Below are 24,284 nucleotides of genomic sequence, written 5' to 3' on the forward strand. Positions count from 1 at the left end.
CAGGTAAAAACAGAGCGCACACTCTGCATCTAGGGCATGGCCCCCCCCGGGATGGAAATGTCACAACAAGACCAGCAAGAGGGATATGCATTGAGAGAGATGGAAATCAGAGACCCAAGGCATGAAGCTGGGATGGGGCCTAGCTGAACACAGTACAAGATGGAGAAGCCACCAAAACACTAAGCAGACATTTTTGCTATCGAGAAAGTAGTTTAGATCGATAGATGCTTGAGCAAAAGGAAGGCCCAATAGCTTCATTAGGAAAAGATTTAAGTTCCATGAGGGCAGAGACTTCCTAATGGGGGAGGGAAGAAAGGGTGACATTTACCATTTCCTTAAAGAACCTGGAGATTGTAGGGTTTGTCCTTAATACAAAAGAGGCAGATGACAAAAGCCCACAGGATACGGAAAATTACAATAGGGTCATAGGAACAACAAGAGGGAAATCAGTGAGAGAATCTTCTCATCGTATTAGATATCTATACACAAATGTAAAAAATCAATAAGAAGTATTAGTACATAAGCTAAATTATTCAACTGGCATCAGAGGCTTGGGGGATAAATCTCATGACAGGAATACTGCTATTGTGGGGTATAGCTTGTTCAAGAAGAACAAACAGGGGAAAAGGGAGGCAGTATTGCATTATACATCAGAACATATACACCTGTTCTGAGATGCAAGAGGTTAGAGGCAGACCAGTTGAAAGTCTCTGGGGGAAAAGAAAGGGGGTGGGGAAAGGAAATAGGAATCAACTGAAGACCATCTAATTAGGAAGGGGAGGTGGATTAGGCATTTCAAGAACAGAAATACCCAAAACACGCCTGCTAGTAATGGGGGACTAACTACTCAGACATTTATTGAAAAAATAATACAGCAAAACACAAAATTTCCAGTAAGTTTTTGCAATCTATTGGGGAAAATGTTTTTGTTTCAGAAAGTAGAAGCAGTAACCAGTGAAAGACATTTTAGACTTGATTGTGACCTACAAGGACGAATTGATTGCAAATCTGAAGGTGGAAGGCAACCTGGGTGAAAGTGATGATGAAATGACAAATTTCACGATTCTAAGAAATGGAAGAAATGAATACAGCAGAATAAGGACAACGGAGTCAAAAAGCAGGCTAAAAATTCTGAATTCTGATGAACTCTTCTGATTGGAAACCTTTGTCTAATTACAAGCCTAAACTTATTGATGGCCAGTTTATATCCAGTTGTTCTTTTGTGGGAAAGCAAGCATTAGGGTGGCAAGTAGTGTCAACAAGTGGACCCCACTCCAACAAAGATGGAAGCAATGGGGACTTAAACTGCAAGGAGTCCAAGTTAATTGATGCTGGAGCATCCAGCTCCAGACGAGTGTGCAGAAGAGGTGACAGTGGTGTTCAACAATCTTCAAGCGACTCATGGGTCAGAGTACCAAAGAGAGAGAGAAACTATCTTGGCAATGGTGCCAAGCATGGAACAGGCACGGAGGTTGGCACCTCCTGAGTCAGTGACAATGCTACTGAGGTCTTGGTAGGAGGCACTGATCTTGTCTTCAGTGCCACTTTGAATGTATTCAATGCCAAATGAGGCATTTGCTCCCAGTAGAGCACAGAGGAGAGTACAACCTTGAATCTATGGTAGAAGGTGGCATTAAGGCTGGAGTGGCACAGTGCATCTTGGCTCCAATGTCAGAGGGTCTCAGCACAGAGGCTGGTCTTGGTATCTTTCATTGGCCCATCAAGATAGACTAAATACTTAACAGACCATACTCTGGCTTTACCAAATGAGTTTCACCCATGCACAGGAGGCACCAAAAGTGGTACAAATCTTAAAGCCCCTGTTGGAATTAGGGCCCAACACTGTGGCAATACAGGGTAAGGAAAGGGTCATCTACACTGAACTAACCTATACCACACTTAAAGCTAGTAAAGACAGATTGAGGGTAGGCTAAGTGAAGATTTAGTGTGAGGACACAAAAGCAAGTTCCATTTGCTCTCTGTAATGAGGGATAATTGGGAGGCAATTGGGAGGTTGCACTCCCCATAAAATAGGGCGAGTTCTCTTGTGAATCTTCCAGTGGGCACAGCTTTTCAAGGCAGTTTCACAGCTCAACACCAGAGCTGGCATATACCAGAAGAGGGAATGTACAGAAGCTGTCAAAAAGAAGGGATAATCACTGAAAAAACCTGCAGATCCCATGTGCATACCAGCAACACATATGGTCAACTGCTGCCATGAGCACTAAATGTCCGTAACTCAAGATCAAGCCAAAAAACAGATTTCTATGAGATCAGGGGAGTGAGCACAGGTATGGATACATTTTTGATTCCGGCTTTCAAGAGATTAAACACTAAACATGATTTAAAATACCCCTGTAGGGTACTTTAAGTCATCTGACATCCCTTCTCATTGTACAAGTTTAAAACAGAAGTCAAACAACACTTTATATAGAAAACTCAGTACTTACTGCTATAGTCACCATATCCATAGTAGTTGTTGTAACCAGTGTAGTCATATCCTCCATAGCCACCATATCCTGGGCTGTTGTAGCCATAGTTGCCATATCCCTGATTCCAGTAGTTGCTATATCCCTGGTTCCAGTTTTGACTGGGGCCTAAAGCACAGTAGTAAATTGCCAAAAAATTAGAATACTGAAAGAATATAGCCACCTTTCTAAAATTAGTAAAAAGTTAAGCACAAACTTACCACCACCTCTTCCACGGGCTCTTCCAACAAATCCTCCTCTACTTCCCCATTGCTGTTGCTGCTGATACTGTTCCTTTGACATGGCTACTTTTATTTCACACTAGAAGACCAAAAGTTAAAATCAAACCTAATTGGAAAAAAAGCAGTCTTTAAAGTAATTTATAAGCCAACTGATTGTAAGTTAGTACTTTAGTTAAGAGATGAACGCAGGATAAATAATAGTCACACTGGAGTCTTATGAAAAAGAACAAAACTTCAATCTAAAAACAGTTACCTACTCTATTTCATAACATGTGAAAATTCAGTGACAAACTGTTTCCATCACATCTGGTATAGACACTAATTCTTAAAGGAATTGTTTAGATTAAATTTTATTTCCATACTTCAGTTTTTCATCTGGTTTACAAATTTTATAGCCTTAGAAAGTTTGGACCAGATTGAATTATAAAAGCATCACTAGTTTTACTCAGTTACGTTCTGAAAGCTCAATTCAGCTGTCAGTATGTAAACAGTCACGTAAAACTTAAGCTTTCATTTTTACATTATTTTTGCTATTGGCCATACTTACACAAGTGAGGCGATTTCTGAACTATACAGTCCAGGATCTGATTGCAAGCATGTTTCCATTTTGGTTTAGTACCAGTTTAAGACAATTTTCACTGGTTTATACTCCACTTAAGTATTTTACTAACAAGAAAGCATTTCCAAGCAGTTGAACAGTTAAACCAGGATGCAAGTATGATACTGATTCAAAGAAACAATCCATTTCAAAACTATAGATAAAGTATATGTGGTAGAAGAAGGCAGAGAAGGCTGTGGAGGGGAGAGATTCCAAGGTTCTTAAAGGAGGCTGTAGTGGGCCCAGAAGGAGATGAGAGGTAAGTCTCACCCAGGGGGTGGGAAGGTTGGTGCATTGAGCCCTGCCAGTAGGAATAAGCGAGTGTGCTGTTGCCAGACCGCTGAATGAAAAGGATGATAAATTGTCTACGCCCTGGTCTACACTAGGGACGGGGGTCGACCTTAGATACGCAACTGCAGCTATGCAAATAGCATAACTGAAGGCAGCATATCTTAGGCCGACTTACGTTGCTGCAAGGACGGTGGTGAGTCCACCGCTGCTGCTCCCCCGTCGACTCTGCCTCAGCCTCTCGTGAGCTGGAGTTCCGGAGTCAACGGGGAGCGTGTTGGGGGATCGATTTATTGCATCTAGATGAGACGCGATAAATCGATCCCCGATATATCGATCACTACCCGCTGATCCAGCGGGAAGTGAAGACCTGCCCTTAGGCCACACACTTGTTGGTAGCAAGAGTGGCATAAGGCCCAGAGTCTCTGTTCCAGAGGAAGACACGAACAAGGATTCCCAATATGCATCAAAAAACAAGGCACACACTTGGTGCTTATATAATACAAACACTGATGAGCTAAAATACTTTGTTATAGCTATGCCATACATTTCTAGGATACTACCACAAATAAAATGGAAGCAGCTCAACTTTCCGTGTGTGGAATAGGTTATTTGCTCTGTTACTACAAGCAATTTAAAATTCCTCTAATAAGACTTTAACATACTTTACTAAGACCGACGTTGTGGTATTTTTTTTCCATTATTTTCTTCACTGGTTCCTCATCCTTGAAAGTAATAAAGCAGAATCCACGCCTTTTGTTGGTTTTGTTGTCCATGGGGAGTTCTATAGATTCCACCTGGTGAAAACAAGTTAACATATTTCAATGTCATTCTTACCAAAAACAACCCTCCATACTTTACTATGTTTAAAATCAGATAATCACACAAAGTTACATCTGCATAGCTCATATTAGTTAACTGAACTTATTTAACAGATACATGCAGGTAACAAGCTTCCATGCAGAGGCATTTTGCTCTCACCATACATGGAAACTGAAAGTAATATATACCTATATATTTCATGTTCACATTCAAATTTAAGTTACATGATAAAAAAGTCTTCAATAATTACACCAGCATGATTTGCTTCACAGTATGATGGGATAATGGGATTTTGGTAAGTAATTGATCTTTAAATATTCAGGGTAAATAGGCCAAATCCCCTAAGATGGGATATTAGCTGGATGGGATCTGAGTTACTATAGAAAATTCTTTCCTGGGTATCTGGCTGGTGAATCTTGCCCATATGCTCAGGGTTTAGCTGATTGCCATATTTGGGGTCGGGAAGGAATTTTCCTCCAGGGCAGATTGGAGAGGCCCTGGAGGTTTTTCGCCTTCCTCTGTAGTATGGGGCATGGTTGACTTGAGGGAGGCTTCTCTGCTCCTTGAAGTCTTTGAACCATGATTTAAGGACTTCAATAGCTCAGACATGGGTGAGGTTTTTCATAGGAGTGGGTGGGTGAGATTCTGTGGCCTGCGCTGTGCAGGAGGTCGGACTAGATGATCAGAATGGTCCCTTCTGACCTTAGTATCTATGAATCTATTTTTCAGTCAAGTATTTCTAATTTCCAGGAGATGTAGTTCCAGTGTCATGGCACCTGTATTACCCATCCTGGCACTAAAACCATGTTACAAGAACAATTTTACATCTGGAGTTTAAGAACTTGACTGCAAATATACCAATGTAAATAAGGGAATGTCCAACAAATCTCCTTACCCAAGTTATAAAGTAGATTCCAATTTAACATAGGCCAGTTAAGGTCCACAGTACATTACAAAATGGAACTTCATTTGTAATCAGGGTAGAGCACAACCAGTTGGTGACCAGGTTTCTTGACTGTTGTGTTGACGTGGGCTGAAAGGTTCATGTTAGTAGGATTCGCCAGGTCAGTGGGGAATAGGCAGCCAATTAAGCCAGCTTTATAGAATTTATGGAGATTCACCAGCACAAGCACAAAAGATACTTTTTCCCACATTTACCATTAAGATAATGTTAGAAAATAAAGCAGAAGTATTTTACTCTCCTTTCAAAAAAATGTGTCAGCCCACTGGATGAAGAGAATTTTCAAGGCAAATCTGAACTGCTTTAGAAAGCAAGATTAGATTCCCACTTAGTCTAAAAAATTTCGAACACTCTAGTTAAGTCTAGAGTATACACTGGCCAGGCAAATAATGTTAAGCCTCAACATTTTAAAAACATGCGTTATAGCAGCACCACTGTCAAAATTAGAATGTTTCCATGTCAGAAGGTACTCAAAATAGAAGTGGATTAAACAGCTTTTGTCACATACCTCACCAAAACCTCCAAAATACTCCCTTATTTTCTCTTCAGGTGTATCTGGAGATAGTCCACCAACAAAAATCTTTTTAACAGGTTCTTTTGTTTTCATGGCTTTAGCTCTTTTTGGATCAATCACTTTTCCATTCAGTTTATGTTCTTTTTGGTCCATGACCTATAAAATTTGAAGTTAACAACATTTTGACTTTTCAAACTAACTAAATACTTTACTGCAGTTTTTGGCAAAGTGTAATGCCAAAGATACAGGATTAACTAAAGATGGGCATAAACTGAGCACTTTTACAAGTGCATAACCAAGTAATAGGTCTGCAATATGGGCCAATATACACTGACTATACGTTTCCTCCCTAAACTCTTAATCTAAGCACTTATCACTTTGGAGCCGAGTGCCATAAAAGGAAGTTAAGGACACAGTATTCAAAGAAGGTACTCTAAAAGAAAATTTGAAAAAGATCAAACCACTTTCTTCTCCCTTTACAGTTTGTGAACTACCATCTGTTTAGACCACATAAGGTCCAATATTTTTGCTGAGCAGATGGTTCCACACTACTGGATATCCAAAGCCCTTTGTTTTTTATATTGTTTAAAATTTCCAAGAACTTGATCAGTTTTATTATAAAAATTTAAAAACGGGTGAAAATTGGTGCAAAAAGTTTATTTCCACTTTCTAGGTAAATACGAGGGTAAACATTGTGGGACCAGGCAGGCAACAAATAGAAAAAGATAAGAATATTGAAAGAGTGCAAACACAGTACAATCCTGTGGTTTACTTCAGGAACTGTGCATTAACAGTACATACGCATGTGCGTATATTTGCCACTACATTAAATTACATTGCTTTAACAGAGCCTCGCATTTAGACTTAGACTCATTTATTACCATTTGCAGTGTTGTTGTAGCCATGTTAGTCCCAGGATATTAGAGCGAAGTGCTAATATACAGAGAAGCTCAAAAGCATGTCTTACACCAACAGAAGTTGGCCAAATAGAAGATGTTAACTCACTCACCTTGTCTTTTTAATTTATTAAACACCAAACATCTATCTAACAATGTATTGGATTTTCTTAACAGTCATTTTCAGGTACTTGAATGGTCTAATATTCAAGTGAAAACTGGTATAAACCAAATAGCTTTTGTAAAACCCAGGAATTTTTTGGTAAAAATCAGAAATGAAGGGTGTTACAGATAGCTAAGGTTTTTTTCGACAGCATTTAATACTGTAGTGTCTGAGGTCTTGTCTACACTACGAAATTATGTTAACCTAACTTACATTGGCATACAGCCACCACAGTTATTAAATCGCTTGTGAGCACACACACTCAGCTCCTTGTATCAGCAGTGTTCCCCCTCACCAGGAGCGCTTATAACAATTCTATTGTCAGTGTGGGGCATTGTGGGACAGCTCCTGAAAGCCAGTAACTGTTGAGGTAAGCAATGCAGTGTCTACATTGACACTGCATCAACTTAATTACAATCAACTGACTACACTGGTTGGGGAGGTGGTGTTATTAAATTAGCATAGAGAGGCACTTATGGCGGCGAGCATCAAATGTAAGTAAAGAGACTTCCATAGCTAGGTCGATGTAAAGCAGATTACATCAACCTACCACTGTAGTGTAGACAAGGACTAAGGGCTGACATGCCAAGAGAGATTTCCTTGCAGTGAAGGACATGAGACCTTGCTTCAAGAAATGCTGTTCATTGCCAAGGAGTTGGACAGGTCAGACAGATGGTTGAAGTAAAAGCATTTTAAAAAGCAGCCTCTGGAAAAATATTACTTCTCAAAAGCTGTATCTTTTTAATAGACTATGTAAACAAGATGCACACAAGAGCCTTATTACTGAATTTCTGTACCGTTCATTTAAAGGGTAAATGAATTAATTAGATTAGAGAATAACACTACCTTATCTACACTCTCAGACTCTTTAAAAAGTACAAAGCCAAAACCCCTTGATCTCCCTGTGATAGGATCTAACTTCAGAGTGCAGTCTACGACTTCACCAAATTTGGAGAAGTAGTCCTTCAGATCTTTCTTTGTAGTGTCCCAGCTAAGGCCTCCAATGAACATTTTCCTGTAAAGACAAGATTATTAATTTGTTAATATCTGTGCTAAAATATGATAAACAGGATATATTTTATTTTTTCATAAGAGCTCATTTTTTCAATTAGGGAACTTTGGTAGGATACTATCAGCAATACCCCATTATACATCTGATCATCCCTCTACATTTCAGAAAGTGGTCCTGGTCAAATTTGCCACAACTGAAAAATCTACGTAAAAGTGACATTTTGAGTTCCATATTTGTGTCCGTCATTTATGTAGTTTACAAATAAGACTTATTAAGCTGCCAGCCCTACAAACTCAATGTGGGGGCTGAGAAGACAAGGGGGATTCTTCCTACTTCACACCACCACCACTGAAGATCCTTCCAACCACATTCTGTTCTCAGTTGCACTCACTCAGCCCCACAGGGGATCAAATGTTGATTAAGTTGTCATTATTCCATAGTTACTTTTCAAAATAAATCACAAAGTAAGTGCAGATTACCCATTGAGCTGTATATGCCAGTCTGAGCTGGACAGGCACAAATATGTCTGGTTTGCCACTACTTAAGTTCCTAGACAAAAACTCTACCAAGTTGGGGACAAATTACTCTACTTACATGGAAGAGGATTATGCAGTAATGGAGCATGACTCTAAAGTTATATGCTCAGACCAAGACCAATACTAAATTTATAAAATTATATACTGATGAGGCCATGTGTTTTTTCCAAAATGAGTGCCCAAACAAGTTGTAAATCCATTGTCTTCCCAATCACACTGGCTATGCGACTTAATGTGGGTAGGCTCATCTAAGTTTGATTTTCATTTTAATTGTAAATATGGTGGTACACTAGATAGTTTGGAATCAAGTCACTCTCCCAATGCAAAGAGTTGGGAAATAAGGAGTGAAAAGGCTAAACATCTTACCTCCTCAGAAGGGAGCATTTTATGATTTGTGTCAACTTAAATTAATCAAGTGAAAGTGTGAATGGAATCTTTCCTAAAACTATTAGACAAACGTTATTTGTACCCATTCCAGTGAAGAATCATTTTAAAGTAATTTTGCTTTACACTGGCTCCAAAAATCACAAAAGAAAACAAGATCCAGCCAGATCTGCAAAGAAAATTCCGACAAGACCTAGTTCTCTTTATTGCCCCAACTAAAACTTATTTCTACAAGTTTGTATTCATTCTAGAAATCACTAGAATGTTCCTCTGCACACAACAGAAATCCAAACTCCTCTATGTTAAACATGTGCAGAAAGTTACTTTACAAAATATATACCAGCACATAGCATGAGTTATGTCACATCACTATATGCCGGATGACCTCTTTAAATCGAAGCTGCATATACAGATTGGACTATCAAGGCCACTCACTTCCAGATCTTGCTACGTTAGTCATGGCCTTAGGAATGCATAGTCTTTTGACAGATTTATCTAATCCTTATGCAACTGCAGTGGACAGAGAGAGAGAGAGGCTCCAGCCTACAGATGTTACATGTTTAATACCAGTGACTACAACTTATTCCCCCCCCCCCCCAAAAAACATACATACATTCTGAATTAATCCCCAGCAGACCCACTCCTCTCCATCCCTTCATATATTATTCCAATTGCCTTTGCTCTTTACCAGAGTACTAGAAGCCCTTCCCAGGATTAATGCTTTCAAGACAAGTATGGAGGGGTTAGTTGGGCAACTGAGTGTTGCACCATCACATTAGTGGTGCCAGACACTCAGAAGTGCTCTACGCTCCGGAGATGCTTTAACACACCGATATTCAGACTTCGGTGGTTCAGTAGTCAATTAGCAACCAACATTACCTAAAACAGCCCCAATAGCATGAAAACTGTTTCATTTTCTATTTTTTTTATATTATTATATATATGTATTATTACTCTCACTGCAAAATGACTGACCAAATATAATTTTATCAACTACAACTGGTTAATAACATAGTAGAAGCATCCTTATTGGTTAATAATGAAGTCACACAGTGTTTTAATATCACGTGCTGCAAAGAGCCTCAGGAGACACATTAAAGTGCCACTTGTGGCTCGTGAGCCTCAGTCCGAGTATCACTGATTTAGGAGGATACATTTATGGGAGAATTTCTTCAAGTTTTCAAGGTTTTTATAACAAAAGAAAAGGCTTAGTGTTATATCTATGGCATGTTGGGGAATAAGATTTCCCAACAAACTATTTGGGGAAACTATTTTTTCTGAGTGAAGCAAGAAAAGAAAAAGATGACATGCTTACAGAAGGGCTCAATAAATGAGCAAATTATAGCAATGCAAACTTACCAAAACCTTCCCTCATATCATTATGCCCTTGAAAAGGTTAAACAACAGGGAAGCTTACAGTACAAAAACATTTTTTGTCTACTTCCATAAAATAAGCATAGCAATACTGTTTAGATTAAGATAGGCCATTAGCATGGCCAGCCTTTTTGGCTCTTGCAGATGTTGAAGTACTCCAAAATACTGTAATATCTTTAAACTAGGGCTGTCAAGCGGTTAACCAAATTAATCGCGCGGTTAAACAACAGAATGCCATTTATTTTAAATATTTTTGGATGTTTACTAAATTTTCAAAAATATTAATTTCAATTACAACACAGAATACAAAGTGTACAGTGCTCACTTTATATTTATTACAAATATTTGCACTCTAAAAACAAAATATTGTATTTTTCAATTCACCTCATTCAAGTACTGTAGTGTAATCTCTCTGTCATGAAAGTTGAATTTATAAATGTAGAATTATGTACCAAAAACCTGCATTCAAAAATAAAACAAATGTAAAACTTTAGAGCCTAAAAGTCCACTCAGTCCTCCTCCTTGGTCAGCCAATCACTCAGACAAACAAGGCCACCTACAATTTGCAGGAGATAATGCTGCCTGCTTCTTGTTTACTATGTCACCTGAAAGTGAGAACAGGCATTGATATGGTACTGTTGTAGTTGGCGTTGCAAGATATTTATGTGCCAGATGCGCTAAAGATTCACATGTCCCTTCATGCTTCAACCACCATTCCAGAGGACATGCTTCCATGCAGATGACGGGTTCTCCTGGCTAGTGATCCAAAGCAGTGCAGATTGATGCATGTTCATTTTCATCACCTGAGTCAGATGCCACCAGCAGAAGCTTGATTTTCTTTTTTGGTGGTTTGGGTTCTGTAGTTTGCGCATCAGAGTGTTCATAGAATAGCAGGGTTGGAAGGCACCTCAGGAGGTCATCTAGTCTAACCCCCTCTGCTCAAAGCAGGGTCAATCCCTAATTTTTTCTCCACATCCCTAAATAGCCCCCTCAAGGATTGAACTCACAACCCTGGGTTTAGCAGGCCAATGCTCAAACCACTGAGCTATCCCTCCCCACTCTTAAGATTTCTAAAAGCATGTTCCACACCTCGTCCCTCTCAGATTTTGGAAGACACTTCCAATTCTTAAACCTTGGGTCCAGTGCTGTAGCTATTTTTAGAAATGTCACATCAGTACCTTCTTTGCATTTTGTCAAATCTGCAGTGAAAGTGTTCTTAAAACAAACATGTGCTGGGTCATCATCCGAGACTGCTATAACATGAAATATACGCAGAATGCGGGTAAAACAGAGCAGGGGACATACAGTTCTCCTCCCAAGGAGTATAGTTACAAATTTAATTGATGCATTTTTTTTAATGAGCATCATCAGCATGAAAGCATGTCCTCTGGAATGGTAGCTGAAGCATGAAGGTGCAAACAAATATTTAGCATATCTGGCATGTAAATACCTTGCAACGCCAGCTACAAAAGTGCCCTGCAAACACCTGTTCTCACTTTCAGGTGACATTGTAAATAAGAAGCAGGCAGCAGTATCTCCCATCAATGTAAACCAACTTGTTTGTCTTAGCAATTGGCAGAATAAGGAGTAGGACTGAGTGGATTTGTAGGCTCTCAAGTTTTATACTGTTTTATTTTTGAGTGCAGTTATGTAACCAAAAATAATCTGCATTTGGAAGTTGCACTTTCATGATAAAGAGATTGAACTTCAGTACTTGTATGAGGTGAAATGAAAAATACTATTTGTTTAATCATTTTTACAGTACATATATTTGTAATCAAAAATAGTAATATAAAGTGAGCACAGTGCACTTTGTATTCTGTGTTCCAACTGAAGTCAATATTGAAAATATAGAAAAACATCCACAAATATTTAATAAATTTCAATTAGTATTCTATTGTTATAAGAGCAATTGCAATTTTTTATCACGATTTATTTTTTTGAGTTAATAGCTTTAGTTAACTACGATTAATGACAGCTCTACTTTAAACATTAAAAAGTTGTAAGAAAGGATTGTCTATTTGACAAAATGCATTGTATGACTATTGAAGACTGAAGTTTAACATGGTATTTACTCTTTTATGAAAGAGTAGCAACATGGGTTTTAATTTCCCACTTTCAAAGGAGCGTTTTACTTTTGGATTCCCTAGAATCTGGGCTTTAATATTTAAACACTGAGATAAATACAATGTTTGATGAGCAGAGCGAAAATACCCAGATCTACCTTATTTTTACCATGTGAGGATTCCCTTTGGCTACATGGGATACTAGATGAACACTACACTTTTGTCCCCTTCCTGCTATTTTAATTTTAAAATTAATTTGAAGTTAGATGTTTGAATTTAGAAGATTTTAACTGTGTACACCTCATTTAAAAGTGAATTTCACTTGCGATCCATCTTAAGGACTCCTAACAGTTTACGTTGGTTATTAAAATGATTTTCAAAGTGTTTGAATGGATAATTATGCTGTGCAATACATGTTACTTTTGTAATGAAAAGTTATTGAATTATTGATGTAGAAATACTGTATGAAATGCTTGATTTAAAATAGGTTAAATATGGGAAGCAAGTCCACTAATGACATGAGCTTGATACTGCTAGTACAACCCAGCCTAGTCACTAACGTTACTTGGGTCAGCAAGAGCTCATGTCAATCTACCCAGCAAAATCAACTAACTTCCAACTCAAGTGCTAATAGCCATCTATTGTAGGATTTTATACTGCTGCGTATCACCATAGTATTTAAGAATCTTCCACTTAAAATCAACAGTCACAATAAATCCCCTAGTGGACTTTTGGGGGGGCTACACTCCTTTCCCTTGGTGTAAAAACTCTGTCTGCATTAAGTTTTGGATTATTTTGTTTTTATTTGTAAATATTATTAATTTTCTTTTTAAAATAGGAATTTAGTGGTAGTGCCAGAAGTCTGTGTTGTGTCATAATACTCATGCCCAGACCCAAGTGCCCCATCAAGTTCCTTCTCTTCAAAAGTATGAGGAAACAGAGAGACTTTACAGTGTGCCTCGAAAGCCAGGCTAGCTCTATCGGCCAAACTGGAAGATGAGGAGTACCACAACCAACTTGAGCAACTGAACTGATCTTAACTGTGGTGATTCACAGGTAGCATCTGATAGGAATACAACTTGAACAGTTCACAGGATTTATCTAAAAAAAAAAAAAAAGACAGTACAGGTGAGTCGCATCATACACGCATTTAACTTACGTGAATTCAACTATACGCGCTCGGCAAAAAAAAAAAAAAAAGAAAAAGAAAAAGAAAAAACAAGATACCTGTAAATAGCGTGGGCGATTCTGCCCATCATTCCACTCAATGAGCATATGTCCCGGAGTGAGCGTGAGATGGGAGATGTGAATCTGCTGTTCCCTCAGTCGGTCTCAGTTCCCGCATGCCTCTCATAGCGTGATAGCCGCGCTGAGCGTGATTCTAATGTTTAAAGATACTGTACGTATTTTTTGTACAACATGGCTCAAACACAAGCCAACTACTTAATCTGGTGCTCAACTGAAGAAACAGTGATCTGTTCTAATGATGGAGGAAAAACTGGTTGTTTTGGACTTATTGAGAGACGGCATGTCCGACTCCAACGTGGCGCGTAAATATGGCCGCAACAAATCTAGCATCCGTGCCATCAAGATTCAAGAGAGACAAATTCGTCAAGCCGTGGCATCAAGTGCTCCAATAATGAGCCAGGTGCGTGATAAGACTTTAGTGAAGATTGAAAAGGCATTCAACTTATGGCTGGAAGACATGAACCGTAAATGTGTGCCTATCGATGGCAAAACCTTGTGAGAAAAGGCTCTTAGCTTCTACACGCTTTCAAACCTCTCGCCAAAGAGGGACAACCTTCTGACGAGAAGGAATTCAAAGCCAGCCAAGGTTGGCTTAACAGTTTTAGGAACCACTTCAACCTCAAAAACATGCAGACTACTGATGATGCTGCACCTGCTGATGAAGAGGCAGCAAAAACCTACCCCGAACAATTAAAGAAAAATCAAAGAAGAAATGGGCTATCTTCTGGAACAAGTTTTTAATGCTGACGAGACTGGGCTCTTCTGGAAAAAAATGCCCAACCGCACTTACACTTTGAAATCAGAAAGACAAGCCCCTGACTTCAAAGCAGCTAAAGACCATGTGACTGTTATTTTATGGCAATGCGGCTGTGCATTTAATAAAGCCGGGCTTGCTCTACAGGGCTGCAAATCCCCATGCCCTAAAAGGCAAGAACAAAAATCTCCTGCCTGTGTTCTAGCAATCAAATAAAAAGGCTTGGGTGATGGCAGCATTATTTCTGGATTGGTTCCACAAGAGTTTCATTCCGGAGGTCAAGCGGTACCTTGAAGAGAAAAGACTTGACTTTAAAGCGTTGCTGATCGTAGACAATGCTCCTGGCCACCCTGCAGCACTCCACTTTGTGCATAACGACGTTGAAGTCGTCTACCCCCCCCCCCCCAAATACCACTTCCATCTTCCAACCTCTCGACCATGGCGTGATTCACTGTTTCAAGGCCACGTGCACGAGGCGTATGTTCTCACAGATACGTAGCGCTTTGGATGCTGATCCCAATCTTAATGTGATGGAGTGCTGGAAGTCCTTCAACATTGCCTATTGTATCACTTGTATTAAACAGGCAATGGATGAAATCAAGCCTGAAACAGTCAATGCATGTTGGCGAAACCTATGGAAAGAATGTGTGAATGATTTTAAGGGTTTCCCGACCATTGACAAAGAAGGGAAACACATTGTTCAGGTGGCCAGCTAAATGGGTGGTGATGGCTGTGTCAGCATCCTTGAGGAAGAAATTGAAGAATTAATTGAGAGCCATAGAGAAACAATGACTAACCAAGAGTTACAGGAACTGATAAAATTGTCTACAGAAGACGAAGATGACGACGACTAACAGGAAGAGCCAGCAAGTTAGAATCCTCATAAATTTGCTGAAGTGTTCCAAGAAGCAAAACACCTGAATGATTTAATTTCTGAATACGATCCCTCTATGGAACGAAGCCTCAAAATCACACGTAGTATTATGGACAATTTGAGACCGTAACAAAAAAATGTTTGAGCAGCTCAAGAGACAACAGTGACAGTTGCCAATCACCGTGTTTTTCAAGAAAAAACAACCAGCAGCAGATGAGCCTACGCAATCAACTTCTCGAGCTGAACCAGAGCCAACCCCAGTCTACGACTCGCTCTCCGTCACCTCCATCTCCTAGATCAACATCAAGCCCTGACGACCCCCTGTAATTATCCCCAGTAATTAAAAATACAGTAATGTAAATTTTCCATATGTACTCTATTATATACTGTATACATTATACATATTACTGTACCAGGTTGTATACACAAAACCATGCACAGTATATGTACGTTATGGGCGATTTTCAAGGGTAATTCTGACTGTAAGCAATTTTCGCCTTAAGCGCTGACTTTAGAACCTAACCCCCGCGTAAGATGCAACTCCACTGTACATTATTCCCACCAGCCAAAGTCCAGGAAATTTTGTATTTGTAAAAATTATCCCAGTTATACAACATTGGATTTTAAAAGTGGCAACTTGCATGTTGACCTTTCAGAGAATACGAACAGATTTAAAAAACAAAACAAAACAAAACAAAAACAAAAAACATGCCAAGTACCCACACTACCAACTGAAGTCAATGGGAGCTAAAGGTGTTTAGCATCTCCAGGGGGGAAAATGAGGCCTTTATAAACCTAGCAGTTAAAGTTGAGTGAAATTAGACAGTACCGCAGTTTAAAAGACCTTATGCTAGCTATGGAATGGACTCCTTTATATAACCACCCTGATGTATGGTGGGTATATATAGGTGCCAGTAACGTACATAGTAGCCTGTGATGCAGTAATGTAAGAATGGAACAATTTCATAAAACTAATAAGACAGAAAAGGTCACTGCCAACGAAAGAGCCGCAGGAATAGATTTTATAGGTACAATAAATAAGGCTAAGATTTTGTTATAGTTATTTTTAGTAAAAGCCACGGACATGTCACGGAAACCGTGACCTGTCTGTAACTTTTGCTGCTGTGGCTTCATGGTTTCCCCCACCACTGTGGTGGCTAGGATCTGTGGGGTTCCCCCTCTAGCCACGGCAGCTGGAAGCTGCAAGGGGGCCCTCCTCCATCCACGGCAGCTGGAAGCTGCACGGTGACCATATTTCCCAAAGAGAAAATGGAACACCCACAGCCACTCGCCGGAGGCATCCCCCCTTGTGCGCACATGAAGCTGTTGCCTGTCACTGGAACACTGCAGGGGGCCCCCTGTTGCTGGAACCCTGCCAGGGTCCCGCTGCCTGCCCGCTCCAGAGTCCAATAACCGCTGGGGCTGAAGCAGAGAATGTCATGGTGGTTTCTGGAAATCATGGATTCCCTGACTTCCATGACCTCCGTGATATAAACGTAGCCTCAACAATGAACAATGTTAGCAATATGGCCTCTGGAAAAGTGGAATCTCTTCAGAAGAGTATTGCCTAAGCAAATTACTAGAGAAAAATGCAGTCTCAAACCAACTCACTAATGTACACAACACAAATTCTCTGGATATGCAGAATAAAGCCAAACTGACAATGTCTGACCAATGAACAAGGAAGAATCAAACTCCCTAAAAAAAATCACTTCAAAATACCTTTAGGAAGAATGACCGTATCAACAGTTTCCTCAGTCCAGACGATTTCGTACGTAATCAGTATGGCCCTACCAAATGCACAGTTCATTTCGGTCAATGTCACAGTCATAAGATATTAAAAAATAATAAATGTCATGATTTCAGCTATTTAAATCTGAATTTTCAGTGTTGTAATTGTAGGGGTCTGGAGCCAAAAAGGAGTTGTGGGGTGGTCACAACATTGTTGTGGTGAAGAGTGGTGGCTCCTGGCCGAGAGCCCAGCTCTGAAGGCAGTGCCAACACCAGCAATAGCACAGAAATAAGGGTGGCAATACCATACCATATCTCCCTTACTTCTGCATTGCTGCCTACAGAACTGGGCCCTCAGTCAGCAGCCGCCACTATCAGGCCACCCAGCTCTGAAGGCAGCAGTGCAGGTGGCATGGTATGGTATTGCCACCCTTATTTCTGTGGTGCTGCTGGCAGGGCGCTGCCTTCAGAACTGGGCAGCTAGCCAACAGCCACCGCTTTACAGCCACCCAGCTCTGAAGGCAGCGCAGAAGTAAGGGTAGAAATACAACGACCCGCCTAAAATAACCTTGCAACTCCCTTTTGGGTCAGGACCCCCAATCTGAGAAACGCTGGTCTCCCCCATGAATAGCATAGTATAGGGTAAAAGCACACAAAAGAGCAGATATCATGTGGGAAGACCAGATTTCAGGGGCCATGACGTGTTTTTCATGGTCGTGAATTTGGTAGGGCCCTAGTAATCAGCTTGTGGTTTGGTGTTACCAATCCTCTGTAGAAATCTGGACCATCACCTCTTCCTACATAGTCACTAATTCCCAAGTAATGCACCCTCACAGTGGTGGTTTAGTGGATAACATGAGGCATACTCCTAGACCTTGACTACAAATCAAGACTATACTCTGAATTAAGACTTCAGGAGCTTACTTTCAGTATAAATTGAAATGAGAAATCTATAACAAAGATTTTTGGGCCAGCCAATTCACATGGGTGAGAACCAATGCAGCCAGTCACTGTGGAATGTAAACGCATCCCATAAACTTTCAGATTGCAGAAGCAGCATTTACAGGGCAGAGAGGAAGCCATGTCTCTCCAGCTCTCAGAAGAAGGGTTACAATGTCATGAAACCTTTAAAGAGAAGAAATCCTGGGAACATCCCAGAAAACATAAGAATTAGAGACTCAAAGCTGTACAGAAGTGAAAAAAAGGCAGAAAATATGGAGCAAGTAACTGAAAAAAAGTGGTGGGAGGAAGACGAGACAAAGCTAAGAAGGTGACGAGTCTACCTTTAAAGGCTGAGTTTATGACTTTGTCAATCAGTAGCCAAATAATTCAGAACATACTCAAACTCCAAAACTCCAGGGTAAGAAAAGCATAGTCATTGAGACACTAAGTTTACAAACCAAGCTTTCTAACATATACAGGCAAATAGGTAAGAAGATGGTAAGTTTTCAGGATTGCACTACACAACAAAGTGTAAGCAAGCCTTAATCAAAATATTTCAATATACATAGCAGCCATTGAAAACTGATGTGTACGCTATATTTTTGCCAGGGACTGTTCCTGACCTCTTCTTGAAAGGTGGGTTTTTCTTTTTTAAAGATTAATCACTTCTGACTAGTGGAGACTTATAAATTTAAAGATGCTGGAAGGGAAATCAGTTTTTGATCTCTACTCCCACCTCAACAAGAGGTGTACCTGTACATGGCAGGTTCGGTATCTGCTAATCTAACTTCGCCAACCCCAGCTTTTCCCCTTGGATCATTCTCCCACATGAATATATCCACAATGCTTGCCTCTGCTGTTGCCCCGATCTTGCCCAAGCAGTAATGTGAAGATGACATGCTACTTGAAAGTTTCAGTGCTGTATACAGGGTTTTGAGTATCAGCAGAACTGACTATTCTTGTTAAAGGAACTGTCATCTTGGGGGGAAAAAAAATAGTCTCAAGAAGTCTTTAAACCTACTACAGTTATTTGGAATGCCTAATTGACATTAAAAAGTTAGAGAACACACATTTTCAGGGAGTTTTCATTAAACAACTTGGTGCATCTGACAGTAGTTGTTTATGGACAATTTCTCCTCCACGTGCTCCCTGCTGAAAAAAAAAGTAGCTGTGTAAATGGGGGAGCAGAGGAGCCCTTCTGAAGTTTTATTTTTACTTAAAGAAAGTTCTATCAGGCAGTGAAATTCTGGGAATGTAGTGAATTTCAAAATTTGAAGTTTACAAGCTCCCTTTAATTGTGCCTACAGACTTTGTAAAACAATACTTCATCAGTTTACAACCAGATGACATTTGGAAGGTTACTGTCACAACTGTAAGAACTTAAAACTAATGCCAAATCTATCCTACAAACTTTTCCCAGAACAGCTATGGTGGGTAAGAGATTTGATTTGAGAGTGACACACACAGCTATACTGACAAAAACCCTTAATATACACACAGTTACGCTGGCAAAACTGCACTTTTGGACCTATAACTAATTTTGTTCAGGGGAAGTACGGGATTGGAATAAGTTTACCAGCAAAGCCTTCCATGTGTAGAACTGACTTAGAAGAAAGTTTAAATTCTGCAGAAACTGTTGGTACTTGGGTCCTCCTCCAATAGGCCTGTCAGGAAATTTCCTACTAGACAATGACACGTGGATTTTTTTTTTTCCAAGTCTAGCATTCAAGTTCTGGGAGACTAGATCAACAACATCCTGAGGCTCTTTAGCGGAGGAAATTAATGCAATGTTACAGTGCAAGCATTACCTGGTACGTTCCGACACCATTCAGCAAAGTTACTCTTACAGTCTAGGCTGACAATCACGACCCTCCACAAAACCTCCTCCACAATCTAGTCCCAACCCTCTACTGAGCGTGCATTAAACAGCAAGGACATGGCAGAAACAACAGTTGTGAACTTGTAAGTTATAAAAGGTCAAAGGAAAACAGGAAGATACTGTATGTAAATATTTACCAATGTCAAACAGAGCGTCAGATGCTTTTGTTTTTAAAGAAAAAAATTCTGATTTTTCTCCCTGCTCTCAGTCAAGCCATTGTGTAAGCAGGGAGGGAAATAAGAGGCTTCCAAGCATGTTTGCAGAGGGCAGGAGACAGATCTGCCATACAGAAGTTATCCTCATTCAATGAACCTGTCTTCTACTCTACCATTCAACTGGTGTGTCACCTCCAGGAGGGGAGGAAGCCATTTCAAATTAGAAAACTGAGTTAATTGAAGCCTCTCTGAACTATGCTTTGGTGGTACTTGAGAAAAGTATGTTGCTGCAGAGAGTCTCACTGTACTGGAGATCACAAACATATTTAGGACTACACTTCAATGAATCCTGGTCTATTCTGTTGTGTACAGCAGTGGTTCTCAAACTAGGGCTGCCGCTTGTTCAGGGAAAGCCCCTGGCGGGCCGGGCTGGTTTGTTAACCTGCACGTACGTAGGTTTGGCCGATCGCTGCTCCCACTGGCCGCACTCCAGGCCAATGGGGGCTGCGAGAAGCAGCGCGGGCCCAGGGATGTGCAGCCCCCATTGGCCTGGAACAGCAAACCGCAGCCAGTGGGAGCCGCTATCTGCCAAACCTGCGGACGCGGAAGGTAAACAAACCGGCCAAACGGTGGCCCTAGTTTGAGAACCACTGGTGTACGGAAACAGAAAGAAGACTGACAACTGTAATACTCAGATGAGTACTCAGTGCCTAATCTAAAAAGATCAGCATATTTAACATTTCTGGAAGGTATACTTAAACTGTTTACTTTAAAGGTACTTTGGATGCATTTAATTTCAATTACTAGCTAAAGGTAAACATTAATGAAATACTTAGCATACCTTATATTATGCTAATTACTACTAATTCAAGGCAAGCTTTAAAATGAAATGTTAGTTATAAATTGGCAAATTTGCTCATCTCACACCAAGCATTAGCAGTCGTCTTCAGAAGTTTAAGGGCTGACTTTACTAAGAACTTTTTCACATAAGCAATCTAAGATAACCTTTGGTTACAGCAAATTCAGTAAGATTTTTGCTTCTTCCAAGAGGATGGCTCTTATAATGCAACACTTTTTACTATTTAAAACAAAAGATTTACTTTCAGTAAACCTCACTTCATTTTACTTGGAAATGAAAGAAAGGTAAATGCATTAGGATGAAAATCAGAGGGACATTATATCCATTTAACAACACTCAGTCAATATTTAGATTTTTCTCCATTAATATAAAGGAACACTAATACAATGCATCTTGTTTGACCAAATGGTAGTTACATAATCATAGAATATAAGCCATTTAAGTAACAATTTTTTTAAGCCTATACATTCAACCCTGCACATACAAAATTGTATAGTTTCGCAGATCATATATCCTATTAGATATTTAAGCAATAACCACCGGGAATTTGTCCTGGGGATTAAAAGTTGCCAGTTAGTGGCACAAGCCAGACAGGTGCCCCCCAAAATGCTTTTCAATTTATTGCTATCAGAGCCCTTGAGCATTTAGAAATAAATGTAAAGTTTTACCATTCTTCCCGCTGTGGCGCTGCCGCTTCAGAAAGCCATGGGGAGGAGTTTGAATTGCTAGAGAACAACCAACCAATACAGTAACTGATCAAAATTCAATTTTCAGCATTTGTTAGGATTACAGTTTTAACTTATTTATACTTTTTATAAGATTTAGTGTAATCACTGTAGCTAGCTATCAAGCAGAGATGTTTAAGTGTCTAAACAACTTGAAGATGAGCAAGAGCCCACAGCAGCCATTAAAATGATACCAGCAAAGGGGCCAAAAACATTACAGGGAAAAACAAGCTAAAACAGCAATTAGCACAGTAGCATATCAATAGACTATAGATGGATGTTCACAGCTCAAGACTACATCTCAGTAATAAATTATGCGCATGCCATAGTATTGCATATAGTAATACAACTAAAAATCTTGCACTTCTGTTATGGTTTAGTTTCTTGATGTTTATATCACCTTCCCAAAGACAATTTTTTTGTTCACCAACTAGAATCATTGGCTAAATTTTTCCAACATCAATGCCTACAGTTAGGTACCTAAACAGAAGTGGCCTGATTTTCCAGAGGTACTGAGTAGATGCTCTTCAACAGGAGCAGCAATGGGCTCCCCATTCTGAAAGATAGGCCACTGATTTACAAGCCTAAATATGGATTTAAAGATTTGTCTTGATTAGGAAAAGTTATGGTTACTTAATAAGTGTTACCTAACCCCAACCAAATCTCAAACACTCAATCCACACAGACCCTAAATCTAGATTTAACTATAGCTTTGAACACTCTTTTAACATAAGTGTTCTGAAAAGTACAAATTTTGGAGTGCAATTCTATTCTGAAAAAGTAGCTCATGGAATTGTAAGGTTCCATATTACAAGCCCTGTAAAATCAATTTAAAAAAAACACACTTAGTTCTTTTTGGCTTATGTACCATCACCAACAATAAAGATGGTACAATTAGAATTTAGCAAATACTCCTGTCGAGACACAAGGAGAAATATAATCCATATAACTTTTGCTGGGTTGCCTCTGTATGGCTTACAAGTGAAAAAAGCAGTGAATGCTTATTTCAGGCAGCAATGAAAAGCAGATATGACTGAATGATAGACAACAGATTGGCCGAGTTAAGATGCCATTTCTGTTTCCTAAAAAATGATAATAAAAGCCTAAAAAAAAAAAAAAAAAAAAGATACTCCAGGCAGAGTTTTTATCCTGAGAAGAGTCAGAATCCATGAAGTCCACTAAAGACTTTGCTGTTGCTATTAACTTTTCATAGAAGGCACTACAATGATGAGCAGAGCATAAAACCCTAAAATAGGGATTCAATGTATACTTCACACAAGATACTATAATTATCTCCTTTAAAGCTAAAGGCAGCAATAAATAAGTGTGAAAATACCACATTTTGAGCTGGGCGAGATCACGGAAGGGGTTTTCAGAAAAAGGAGATTGGGAGCTGCTGATGGCTCAAGGTAGTTTATTTACCTGGCAGAGTACAAACTAACACAAAGGTGCGGGGAAGGGGGATTAGAGGAATACCAACAGTTCACAACACTAGCTGAGAGAGCACATTAAGTAGGAACTCCCGGATTCCATTCTGCCAGTAGCTAGCTGACTGTGGGACCCTGAGCAGTCACTTAAACGCTGTCAACCTGAGATTAGTTAGTCTCATTACAGTGCCATCCACAATTGCAACAAGACTCAGGTACAGCGGCACTGCATTATCTAACCCAGCTCACAGCAGTGCTAGTCGGTAACTGATGCAGCCAATGCACGAAGTAAACTGAAAACCGAAAGTATTCTTGATAGCTTTTCAGTTATAGCAATCTTAGGCGTGATCTGCCAGAGTAAAAAATCCTCAGACAGAAGTGTGTCTAAGTGCCTTTAGCTGTTGCAGGACGGATAAAGCCTGCTGTGCCTGCGGGGTTGAGGATTAGGGACTCGATCCTGCAGCCAGTGGAAGTGAAGTTATGGGGAGCACTCGCCTAAGGGCAACACCGGAGTGAGCTGGAGCTGTTGAACTTTCCTAGGGCGGCCCACAGCGTCCCAGCCGGCCTCGTCTCCCACTTGCAAGACACATTCAGCCGCTGTCTCCCTGCCCCGCTCCGCGAGGGAACCGGCCGAGCAGGGGCGGCGATAATCGCGCGGCATCTCCCGACGCGGCCCGAGGCGCGTTACTGCCGCCGAGCCGGGGCGGGGGCAGGCAGCCCCGCCACAGGCACATAGGGATCCTGGGCTCCCGCGCAAACTGGCCCCAGGCACGGCGTTGGTGGCGGCTGCTGCCGGGGCTGTCACTGCGGGCCCCAGGCCGCTGAGACGTAAACAGCGGGAAACCCCACCGCGCGGCCGGGGGGAGAGGGGGACAGGCCGGGAGCCGCCTCCCCGCCCAGAGCGGCCGTTACTCACCCTTCATCCTCCTCGTTCTTGCTCGCGTCTATCTTGGCTCCCTCCGACTCGGCGCCGCCGCCTCCTCCTCCGCCGCCGCCGCCTCCTCCTCCGCCGCCGCCGCCCCCTTCCGCGCCGCCCGCCCCAGCCATCCCCTCCTGCTGCTCCGCCTGCTCCGCCGAGCCGCCTCCGGCTACGGCCGCCGAGTCCCCCCCGAACTGCTGCTCCGACATGACACTGCCGCGCCCTAGGAGCCGCGGCGAGCTCGAGACAGGCGCGCGCGGACGCCCGCTTCCGCCTGCCGGCTAAGACCGCGAGGGCTCGTACTCCGGCCGGCGGACCTAGCGGCTGTGCCTCCTTCTCCCGCTTTAATGGCGCCGCCGCCGCCGCCGCGAACCCAACGTAAAATGGCGGGCGGAAAGAACGCAGGAAGATCACGTGACCCCGGTCCCTTCTCCAGCCTGCCTTCCT

General features: G+C 41.0%; 1 protein-coding gene across 3 annotated transcripts in view; it reads right to left on the reverse strand.

The window, feature by feature from the left end:
- HNRNPD (heterogeneous nuclear ribonucleoprotein D) overlaps nucleotides 1-24,201 on the reverse strand; it is a 27,831-nt gene extending 3,630 nt beyond the window's left edge. For 2 of the 3 annotated variants that reach the window (XR_005292503.2, XM_038399042.2), the window contains exons 1-7: nucleotides 23,835-24,201; nucleotides 21,435-21,491; nucleotides 7,799-7,967; nucleotides 5,888-6,049; nucleotides 4,262-4,393; nucleotides 2,690-2,789; nucleotides 2,451-2,597 (exon numbers count right to left, since the gene is read on the reverse strand). Coding sequence is in view for 2 of the 3 variants with exons in the window: in XM_038399042.2 (XP_038254970.1) it covers nucleotides 2,451-2,597; nucleotides 2,690-2,789; nucleotides 4,262-4,393; nucleotides 5,888-6,049; nucleotides 7,799-7,967; nucleotides 21,435-21,491; nucleotides 23,835-24,046 (979 nt within the window). In the remaining variant the exon portion in view is untranslated. The remainder of the gene's footprint in view (nucleotides 1-2,450; nucleotides 2,598-2,689; nucleotides 2,790-4,261; nucleotides 4,394-5,887; nucleotides 6,050-7,798; nucleotides 7,968-21,434; nucleotides 21,492-23,834) is intronic. The other variant, XM_038399043.2, reaches the window with a different exon arrangement.
- Nucleotides 24,202-24,284: the final 83 nt, after the last annotated feature.

Source organism: Dermochelys coriacea, chromosome 4, assembly GCF_009764565.3.
Source record: "Dermochelys coriacea isolate rDerCor1 chromosome 4, rDerCor1.pri.v4, whole genome shotgun sequence".
Classification (NCBI taxonomy): Eukaryota; Metazoa; Chordata; order Testudines; family Dermochelyidae; genus Dermochelys; species Dermochelys coriacea.